We start from the raw sequence: 12248 nt of genomic DNA on the forward strand, positions 1-12248 counted from the left end.
TTTATATGCAAGTCAGTCAGAATGACTGTACATTGGTTTGTCCCCATGATGTGGATATTTGCATCTGCAAATTTTTGGTGCTAATATTTTTAGTCAAAAATAATTTTTCATTATACCAGTCTGTCATTGGTCTGTGATAACATCCTACTGGACTTTTGAGAAAATTATGAAAGTAGGTCAATTTATTGGGTAACGCCTACAAAGATTGGTTCTTCTGATTATTAAATGTGGCAGTTAAGTTTGGCGATGCACACAAAATTCACTCTCCATCAGATGTCAAAGTATGCAACCAGTATCCATAAAGTGGACAATAAGTCTCTATAACAAGGTAGGTCTATAATCCATGATGACAATTAACTATCAACTGTAAATTGTGTCTAATTTGTCATGTACATCTCTGACATCAGATCAAAACTCGAAGTTATAGAACTTATACAGCTCCATAAGTTGCCTTCAGGTACAACAGAAATAGTCTCCTCCTGTACAATATCACTGTTGCAAATACATTCACTCCTGATAACTTCACAATCATGAATAACACTTTTGTGTAATCAAAATGCATTCTATGTACAAGATTTTATTTCAATCCAATGTTGTTCTTGAGATATTGAAACAACAGATAGACAAAAACACACAAACATGCAGACATCAGTTTGACACTAAGCTTCTAGAGCTTTATATGGAGCTAAAAGTAAACAGACAGGCAAACTGTAAAATGTTATTCAAACATCAGAAACATGGTGCCATGGTAAAACACAAGCCAACGACTGACAGCAATCAATAAGTTTCATTGTGGTCAGTGATAAGAATATGACAAACTCTGGCAATTTCGTGATATAAAAATATTACTTTACTAACATCAATGAATTGAGATATTAGTGTTGCAACACTAAAATAAACATGCACTTTTGAGAAAATAAATTCTTCAAAGTACAGGGATCAAAACAAGCTAACAACTCTACGCAGAATATTGTCAACACAATTTCATGTTACATTCCAATGTATGACGATATAATTTCCGGTACAATAATTTAGGCAAAGTAACTAAAAAGACAGGTCACAATTCAGTTTTAAAATAACTAATTTATAGTCTTCATAAAATAATAACTTAGAAGTGAATAACATGTCTTTGACAGAGTTCTTATTTCAAAGTTACCTTGGCCAGGAGAACAATATATGAGCAACCCCGCTGAACCAATTGACAATACCGGTACATTCCACTATCAGTGGAAGAGCAACCAGCTCACTATCTAATAACATGATAGTTGCCAACCTCACTTTGGAAAGACTTCCAAGTTGTGTTCATTAATCATTAACAACAAACAGAAACTTACTAATTACCATTGTATCAGTCTTTCAGTACTGGAATGAGACATTCACTGTCAAATCTATCCACAAAATATAAGCCTGAAACAGCTTCCTTGATTCCCAACATAAATAGGTTCATATTTAGGGATTGGCTTGATTCTTTACCCTTTAGCTGAAATTCCTAATTTGAATTGGCATTACATACAAGTGAAAGGCGTATCGTATCGATCATGAAATTGTTCAAGTCATAGAAATAACAGAATTTACTGTCCATGAACCAGTGTTGTGCAATACTTACCTGATATCACAGAAAAGTGGAAAACCAATATCACCATCAACTTCAAAACTAGACATTTGCACAATTTCCTCAGAATGTCAAATATCACAATGCAGACAATTGATTAAAATTACAGTTTGTTTGACACTTTCCTAAACCACATGTAAATTTATCAAAATCTAATTATCTGCACCACAAAGTGACAAAGGACTTTGATTGACAGAAATGTGATGTGGTTTCATAAAATAAACTCTTTTTCTGCATCAAGAAATCTTGTTTTAAGTGACATGAAAGAATCTTCATTTCTGTAGAGTTACAACTAGCTCTGCTCCACCTGCTTTTACAAACAACTCTGATCTAACATGATTACAAATGAAAGTATGAAATTGGACTCTAATGCTGACAAATATTTCATAATCAAGAGTTCCTGCAAAAGGTTTCTCCTTTTGGCAAGGGTCCAAAACTTAATCATTGTTTTCTTTTAAAACTTCACTCTGCTAAGTCCATTAACCCTTTCAGGCCTAAACCCCTATATAGGGATAGTTCTGGTCAGCAACAAGAAACTCAGGACTGAAAGGGTTCACTTGCAGGTATGACAAAGTGCAGGACTAGAGTAAATGGTTTACCAGTAAACAAAGCAATGAAGCATATTGAGATTCCAAAGAAAAATTCACCTGGTAAACAAACATTAAATTCACAGAAAGACCAAAATATTGCATGTTGTCATGACAGCAAATATTGGTACTTAAAACATCCTTGTATTTCCAAAAGTATAGCATGAATTATGCATGTACATAAATTAGTAGTTTCAAATTATAAAAGATTCAAAGATACACATTTTAGAGTTCAGTGGCTCTCTTTTTTCAAAACTTATCCTTACTACAGACTACCATACAGAGCATATTTAAAACGTCTAACCACATCCACTTTACAAACACTCTTCTGGCAAAATTTACCATCTGAGCAAATTTCCAAAGTTGTCAGCGTATTTTGATGACAGAATGAGCAACCATAACTTAAAGTTTGTCTTGCATATCTTGTTGATATGCCAGACAAACATGAGGATTATTTAGTGTATGTTCATTGCAGCCTAATTTGGTGCCATCCAGAAAGGCATTGAGGGTTGTTGTGGTTGTTGTTGAATTGGGGGCTGATGATGGACCGGTGCAGCCGGTGATGGCTGGGCTTGAACCGGTGACTGTTGTTGTTGTACTTGAAGCTGTTGTTGGTACTGAGGAGGTGCACTGGAATAAGCATTCTGTGAAGTACTGTAATTTGGCTGAACATATTGACTGAGTGGTACCTGTGGTTGGCTGTACACAGTAGTGGTGTAATGTTGACTGACTGGAATTGGCTGAGGTTGTGATGAAGTATACATTTGCGTTGGTATTTGAACAGGGGAAGGATTGACATACTGAGAACCAGTTGGGCTTGGAGGGAAATACTGAGAATTTGGAGAACTTTGTCCACCACTTGTGTAAATAAGTGGTTTGTGCTGATAATGGTGATGTTCATACTTAGCAGCATTCCTCTGAATTTGTCTGCCACCTGAGAGTTCATCATCCTCATCAGAGTCTCCTTCATATGCAACTAACGAAGTTTTCATCCTTTTTTGCCTTTGTTGTTCGTCCGGGGATGGTGACCTTGTTCTTCCTATTTACATTCCATGCAGCAAAATGATAAAAAGACAAAAATGCACAAAGAACAAAGTGGGGCAGCCAAATGTTGGGCCCAGCCGTGTTTGAGGGACGAAGCAACCCCCAGGGCACCATTCAGGCAAGAGGAACCACAGCACAAAATTAGAAATGTGGAATACATGAAAAGGGACAAAAAGTTACAAAGTTTGATTATAAAGAAGAAAACAACATTAAGTGAAATTGAAGTTTTGTCATAATAATGTACAGAAAAGATAAATGTGATCAAAATTTAGACAAACATGTTTGATCATTCACATGGGATTCCATAGTCCAAGTGTTACCATGAATACCATCAGTCCATAACATCACCATGGCATTGGGCAAGGGAGAGATAGAGATAGGAACAAAAAAAAAAGAGAAAAAGTTTTGATTAGAATAATAAGAAAATCTGAGGTAAAAGTTATCGTCATTTTCTTGGCCTGGAGAATAGATATAAATGCATTGTTTTTACATATTACTGCATGACCATGTCCTGATTTTATTTCAGTGTTTGTAACATTTCAAGGAAATGACATGATGATGCTATAGTTTAATGCATATTTTTTGTATCATCACTATCATATCAAGACTTCCTTGTGGCCGAACCTTGTTTTGTAACTTGACATTTAGTGCTACTCATTTGTCAAATATTATTTGAAGGTTACTGAAGTGCAAACTGAAAGCTTTATAACGTTTTCTCACAGACACAAAACTGTATCACATTTTATCAGGTCTGATGATTTTCAATTGATAGGAGTACATTAAAGTTTGACTTCTCATGAACCACTTCTGCACTGCTAGTGGTATCATTTACACCTGTGACCCGATGGTGATACGGCTCTTCAGAGATCTTTCAGAGAAAAACAGTTGCAACAAACATTATCCTGATTCTTTCTAAATGAGGTCACCATTCGAAACCTATGCATGGAACCAAATTGGAAAGACGCCGGACAAATGGTTTACATTAAACATACTTTTTGAACTGAAAGGAATACAAAATCCTAAAAATACCAATACCCAACTTCTACAATGATTGTGATCAAGTCTGAATGTTATCCCAGGCCATTTACAAACCAAATCTGAAAGCAGTTTCTGAGGTTTTTTGACTGATTTATCCCTATTACAGCAAAGTCAAGAGCCCCTAACATCTAGGCCCCTATGAATAAAGTTATAGGAACATCCAAAGCAACTTTGATAGGAATCAGACAAGTAGTTTCAGAAAAATTCTACATATTTACTACATGAAGTTTGTGGTGTAACTCATTACTATGAAGAATTCACTAAATGAGTTGAAAGACAACTGGAACAAATTCTTATCACTCACTGAATCTAATTTCAAGCCCATGGACTCTACGAACCAAAATGCTATAGTCACTTTGCAAAGAGAAGACGTTTTGATTGAAATTCAAAAGATGTTTGAAAACTGGTGAAAATTTGAACAGATATAAATAGGAACACGCAAAGGCACACAAACCAAATTCACTGCATTACATCTTTGTAGGATTGGCTGCCTGTCAATGTACATATACTTGTATTAAATAATTAATGTTCAACCTTTTGTGAGTTTGTGAGAATAGTTATTCAATTCTTGCCCATTTAAGTTTTTGTACATTCTGACAAAAATTGTGTGGAAATCTAGATTTATGCTGAATTGACATGAACAAATTCACATGAATTAGCAGACAAAAGTTCTAACAAAATGATCACCTAGCCGTCATATTTCATTGAAGCCATATATAGAAGCCATGGAGTATCATTTTTGTGCTATAAAGCTTCAAAGAAATCTATTCAGGGATGTGTGAGTAATGGCTTTGAGTGTACTGATGGGCACACAGACTAGCTTGGCCTGAACCAGGGGGTCCTATTCAAAACAAATGCTGGGAGGCCAGATGAAGCACTGGTTTGACAGAAGTACCGGTATTTCTTCTTCACAAAAATAATGCTAAGATTCTAACTCTTGACTTCTAGCAGTTTTCATCTGATTACTTCTTACAACTGCATTTGTAGAAACACAAAATGTGATTACTGAGGAATGAGTGACAATGTAGATGTATTTGCACTGTCAGTGTGCCAGTACAGTCTCATCAATGGCAAAGTGAATGCATTCCAAATACACACCTTCATGACAAACGGGAAACATGGTGTTTGTTAATGTCTGTTATTGTTAAAAGAATCAAATGTGAAACAAAAAAGTCCCAGAATGAAAGGACATTGCATCATTATTCATTCTTTCACATTATTCTACATCTATATTTGAAATAAGAAAATGCAGTTTACTATATTAATGACTTACGATATTGGAAAAATAGACAATGTCAGTAGACCTATACTTAGAAATGGGAGAAAACAGGATCTGAGGTCTGTTCAGCATCACAGGGCTATGTCTCCTAAAACATTCTCTATGATAAAGTAAGTCTACTCAGTTAATAATGGCATCAAACTGGAGTAGCAACTGATGAAAAGAATTGGAAATGTGGAGAAATACCAAATACAAACCTCCTGGCATAGGTAAACATGGTGGGGGCATAAGATGCTTGTCTTTATCAGGCACAGTGTGAGACATGTTGATGGGTATTGGCGGTGGTGGCATCAATTTACTGCAAATGAAAACATATGCAGAACAGGGATAAAAATAACCAAGAACATCTTCTGACCCCAGCTGTGAGAAACGAATGCATGTGTGCACATTAGAACAAGAACATGGCATTTCCTACAACAAACAAAACACTATCTTACAATGTTACAAACTGGCAAAATTAGAGAATTTAGAGGTGACTATTCGAATTATGAAGATGCAGATGTATGTGGTTAGAACTGGTGTATTTAACTTCAACTGTCTTGAAATAAATGGCTTTGGTGAAAAACATGTTGAAGAGAGTATAGTTTCTTAACTATGGCCTCACGGTTCATGTTTATGAATTGGACATCTCAAGAGTCACAATTATTAACAACTGTACAAAAATGTACAACAGAATTTGGCTGCAATAAGATTAGAGACCTTTGGCAAATATCATTTTTAAAAAAGTTACAAGGATCAAAAGAACACACCCCCCATTTTATGGGCAGTATTTGATGAAGTTGTATTGCCTATCCAACGACATTCAACAGAAAGAAACAAGTTTGATAGACAGCACTGCAGAGTCTTTAAAGTCTTTAAAGGAAAAGGTCACTGTCATTTCAAATTACTTTTTGTTATTTTTGTTTCATGTGAACAACTATTCATGTGTTCAGTTCACTGAAATATGCTAAATAATCTGTCGTCAGATCTCTACTTCTACATACATTGCTTCAATGACATAATTTATGGTAAAGTGAAAGATATGTCATAGTTTAATCATTTCATTGGGATAATTGGAGAAGATATTAACTTTGTCCCATTAAACTTTGTTGGTTACACTAGTCTCCATGCAGAGGTATAATCAAATACAACAGTAAAATTTCCTGAAATTTCCAACTAGATAAAACCATTCACAAGATAAACATATGACCCATTTACACATTACAGTTATTTGCATTGACCCATTGGCATTTGACAAACTAGACATATTGTCTAAATGTACTGTCAGGCATAATTATCATCCAGGTGGTATAATCAGTCAATTTCAAAGAAATCAACTCTGCAAAAGTTGAAACATTGTCTTGTCTTGTCAAATTATACTGCTTTTCGCATTTACAAATTTTTGAACTGACAATCATACACACATGCATCTTTAATAAATAGGCAAGTATTTTCTCAGCACACCAAACTTTATTGTGATGGAAAGATGTAAAAAATACCGCAATTATACGGTGTCGCTCAAATTTGATCAGAATTGGTACATACCAAAGATCAAAAATAAGTATTATTTCTATCTGTTCAGTGCAGGAAAATTATACGTTGATGTTATGACAATTTCTGCACAGTACAACCAGAAAAACAACAAGAAATATTTAAACCAGAAAATTAAGAGAGACAAAAGTAAATAAGGTCTGAAACTTTAGGTACTGAAGGTCAACGTTAGCAACATGTATAGCAGAGAATCCTGCAACCATGGATGTACAAAAATAGACATCCATGGTTTCAGCAGATCTGTTAATATGTCACAGTTCATAAACAATGACAGGAAATGACCAATTAGCTGTTTCAGTTACTGCTACCACTCCCAAACATAATAGGTACCCTGCATACAAATACGTTAAAGGTCAAAATCCTGTTATTCAGATGTGGTTCAGTTCACTGCCACCACTCCTGCACATTTGCAGGATTTCACTTTTTCTTACCTCATTTGCACATTTTTGACACTGACGTGTTCATTTGAACAAATTCACATCTCAACCCCTACATCTACCTGTACACCAAATACTGAGACAGTAGCTTTGGCAGTATGGGAGCTTTTCTGTGTGACGGACATACATCCGCACATACATACCCACAAATAAACAGACATACAGACGCCATCATATAAGCTCTTTTTGGTATTTATTTATAAAACCAAATATGAGCTAAAAAATTACAACTCTGATTGCTGGTACGTAGCCTAGGATAGCAGACGTGGTGTATGTGGATTTGGTCATTTTTGTTGACTACGTCTGACCTCCTGCTTAACAATGTCTCTACTTTTGAGGAGTTGATTTCTTTATGATCGACTCACATTATGGCCTAGCTGATAATTGCACCTGACACTGTTGGCAACACCTCAATTTACACAATATGTCTAGTTCGTCTAATGCCAATGGGTCAACATAAACCACTGTATTTTAGAGTTCAGTGAATTAAAGTCAACTTGTAAAACAGAGGCTAATGTCCAGAGTATGATCATCTCTCGGGTGATCATTCATAGGCATCAATGACGTTCTTTATCAGAGTATCAAGATTTTGAATAGCACAATGACATGCACAACGGACATGGACATGCTAGTGGATTAATATGCACGAAAATACATGTAAATAGCAGGACAAACTGATACAGAGAATGCCTGTTTGTTGCTGATCAAAAGGACATTAAAATTCTATGTTGACCTTACGTAGTATTTTACACAAATGTAACATACGCTTGAAAATCAACAATGAAATTAGAAGTGATCAGTGTTCTCACCAGAAAAAAAAATTTGTGGGACATTTTGTGCCGCTGACTGAAAAAATGCGGGTCAACGGATGATTTTTGTGAGACAATATATAAATATGTTAAAAAAGTCAAACTGCAAATATGAACCTTATTCTATGCATGGAAAACATAAAGGACTCAACAACTCATTCAGCTTAACAACTTTTTTGTAAACACTCGGTAAACATATCAACTGATATTGAATATCAGTGCCTTTTTATGAAAAGTCTATGGGACTTTTGTTCTTTCCAGTGTGAAAATCATTTTGAGGCCCTCTACCATAATAGTTGCTAGAGTGTCCAGCCGTTCAGCACCAAGTTGATTTCTGTCATTAGTTACGTTTTTTTGCGCACTAAATCCCCTTTCACAGTCAGCAGAAGGAACAGGCCAGGTGTTATGGCATCTGTTTAGATTAGGAAACATATCCCTATGATGTTCATAAACAATCATCACAATTTGACGTGAAATTTCAGTCGCCAACCAAGGCTACAAATTTTGTCAATTGATTGAAGCATGGAAACAAAGACGTCCATGTTCCCACGTACCGGTATGAGTTCGCCTAGAATAATATACTTATCACATGCGCAAGCCAAGAATTGAGAAGTTTTTGCATAATAAGAGAACTTTTCTCCAACTATTCCACGTTTAAACCTCTGAACTACTTTTGGAATAATATCATCAATCGGCAGTGGGCAAGTTGTCAATCATTTCCAGTCGTAGGTACTAGGTCGCGCGGGCGAGGAACGGAGCAAATGCCTGATAACATCACACAACACGTACCTCCCGCGAAGTTTATACATGATTTCAAACATAACAAAGACCTAAAAATAATCTCAGAGAAAGTTGCGTTATTTTTCGAGAACAAAAATCGACTGAATCTCAACAACACGAACACTATAACGTCGCGCCTGTCCATACCCTGGTTGCCATGCAGAACCCACAGTATAATGCTACCAGCTTCGAGTTCGTTGTTTTCGAAAAATGTTCATGTAATTCTTTAGGGATATACAAGCTTTACATTCTTGTGTTTTCGTAGTTCGGATTATTGTTGTCGTAGCCTATGAAAATATTGATCGTACCAATGACGCCTCCAGCTTCCGCAAATTCCATGGACATACCGGGATGCATGCAACACGAACACGTCCAGTGCGTCGACTACCACAGTCTCTTGTGGTTCAATACACAATGACCGCTGTGTGGTATACGTAATGCATACCACACAACGGCCATCACGTAATCGAATCACAAGTGACTGTGGTTTAAGTACGCCCTCTGACGGGCATAAGATTGCCTCGTTTTAAACCAGGAAGTGTAATTACTCGCGTCAGTCATTTACGTCCATAGTGAAAAGTACTGGCTGAATGATACAGCTGGCCGGCCATACGGCTGGCACCATGAAAGTTAATAATTTCAAAGGCACGCCACTATTGGCACGCACGCCAAAGAAATCCGCGACAAAACAGAAATATACACGAGATTGTCGCAGAATCGCGGCCTGGTGAGAACACTGAGTGATGTTTGCCATCATGTAGCGTATGTATCTGACAAGGGAAGTCAAATGAGGAAGACTGAGAGGTGTTACAACTTAAAATCTTTGGTTTTTCACAAAAACTAAACCAAAAGAATACCAAGATGGTTATCAGATCAACTCTCAGTCTTATAAGCCATGCAGTGACTTTTATTGACAATTATATTATAGCTTTGTCAATACCAGTGAATTTTGTGACGTCATATCCCCACATTTAATGATGATGTATTCCATTATTCAGCATTGCGGCCCACAGTGAGCATAACAATGTAAGTTTTTTTTGAACACGATAAAAGGACTACACATTTAAGAGGAGGGAAAGTATGGGATAAACCATGTAATACACAAAACAATAAATGTTGATAAAGGTGCAAAATATGATAATAATGTCTTGCTGTACGATTTATCAATTTTTTTGAGTCCTCCCGCATGCACTCGTCGTCTGCTGTCTGGCTTGCGCTCAGGATGCAGTCCCCATCCGATACGCTGCGGTATGCAGTACTACTACCACGTCGTTTACAACAATGGTTTGCTTCGTTGCCATATAGGTGAAACAGAGCTCAGTACACTTGCAAACTCCTAGACAATACTGGGTTTGACACATGGCATATTATGTATGTCAGTGGCCATGTAAACAATGCAAGCATGAAAGGCTACTCAAACCAGCCATAAACGGGCCAACAACGGCAGCTGTCATCAACCTTGACCAGAAGTGTCTAAGGAAATTACTATGGAGCCATTCAAAGTCTCGGTCCAAGGTCAGCTACTGCCAACAATCATGACGACTGTGGACTATTCGTCGATCTAACATCTCGGCCATCTAGTTCTGATCCACTGACTGTAATTGGAAACAACTATCATTCATCGTTTTTTCTCGTTATCTGTGTTTTCACTTGCCTTGCTTACAACGTTGTGACAGAGACCCTCCATTATGTTTGTCAATTGTACCTTCAAGCACATGTTTATGTTGAGTTTTCTCGTTCGCTAAAATAAAATAGCTCTTTTCAAGAGGCCATCAAAAATTTAATTTATAGACACAATTATTAATGAAATTTAAACATTTGAATAACATTGTTGAACTCTGTTGACATTGTTTGCAATTGAATGCTGTACTACCAGTGACATGATAATGATCGTATTGATCAGCTGATACCATGCAGCTCGCTAATCATTCTGATGTCGATGCAGGAACATTCCGTTTTCCTTCACCGTGTCCGCTTTTTGAATGGCATGATATTGAAAGGTGATGTTTCAAGTTCGATATAGATGGTAGGGATGCAATTCCTTTTCATTTCCTTTGAAAATACATCAGTTTTTAATTCCAAATTGAAGCGTGAAAGTGCTGCACATTTTTTGTGTTGAACGTGCGTGTTCAGTGCAGTGCAGTGTGGAGTGCATCTAAATATATACAGTATACAGAGTCCCGGCGATCATGCCGGACGACCCTCGTTGGCTTCAAACTCAGTTTAAATTTCCTTTTTCATTCGTTTTCTACATCTACAAATTCACTGGCGTTGCCAAAACTATAAAATAATAGCAATAATGTACCCCCTCCAGGCCCATGATGTACTCAAGCAAACTTTGCACTCCATAATGTACTCGGCTACGCCTCGTACATTATGTCTTGCAAAGTTTGCCTGCATCCATTATGGGCCGGGAGGGGGTACATTATTGCTTAAATAAATGTGCAATGTTCTTGAGTTAGTTGCTGTAACAAGCTGTAGGGGAGGAAGAGTAGAATACAGACAATTAATTCACTGGTGCGATGAAGGCAAGATTACAGCCAGTATTTTTACTGATATCTTACCTATCCCTTCCATCTAGGCTTACTTGAGGAACCCCCTGTGGAAGCTGCAATGCTGTTTGCACCATATGTTGTCCAGTTGCCCTGGGTAAAGGTGGCTGAACCTGCATGATGTGACTGGCTTGAGAAGTAACCCCCGGCACTGCACCTAGATTAGTCAAGTGAGGAGGACCATGCTACACAGATGGGAAAGAAAGTCGTGTCAACCAGCAATGATAGTGTTGTCACTTTCAAAGTAAACAAAAATATATCAAAGCTTGATGACCCTGTGGAGGAAGAACACATGTGATTTGTGATAGCTGAAAAAATGTTGTCTGGTCCTCCATCATGACAACTGTCAGCTGCTATCAAACTCTGCAAGATAAATTTGTCAGTTTGATCCACTGTTGCTGACGAAAGACCTTTTCTGATAGAAAGTGTAAAGGAACAGTATGATGTTCTTCCTGAAATCGAAGTGTAAACTTGTCAATCGTTTTATCTTCGTTATTTGAACTGTAACAAATCAATGTACTGCATCAATACATCCAAGGATCTTCCAAAAATTCTTCTTTTGGCGTAACATTCATCACTT

General features: G+C 37.0%; 1 protein-coding gene across 2 annotated transcripts in view; it reads right to left on the reverse strand.

Moving 5' to 3' along the window:
• Nucleotides 1-827: 827 nt before the first annotated feature.
• The window catches only part of LOC139122123 (KH homology domain-containing protein 4-like), a 78274-nt gene continuing 66853 nt past the window's right edge, over nt 828-12248 (reverse strand). For both annotated transcript variants that reach the window (XM_070687520.1, XM_070687521.1), the window contains 3 exons: nt 11681-11853; nt 5758-5858; nt 828-3238 (listed from right to left, as the gene is read on the reverse strand). In XM_070687520.1, the coding sequence (XP_070543621.1) occupies nt 2676-3238; nt 5758-5858; nt 11681-11853 (837 nt within the window). In that variant the 3' untranslated portion in view covers nt 828-2675. The remainder of the gene's footprint in view (nt 3239-5757; nt 5859-11680; nt 11854-12248) is intronic.

The sequence above is a fragment of the Ptychodera flava genome, chromosome 21 (genome assembly GCF_041260155.1).
Source record: "Ptychodera flava strain L36383 chromosome 21, AS_Pfla_20210202, whole genome shotgun sequence".
Lineage (NCBI taxonomy): Eukaryota > Metazoa > Hemichordata > Enteropneusta > Ptychoderidae > Ptychodera > Ptychodera flava.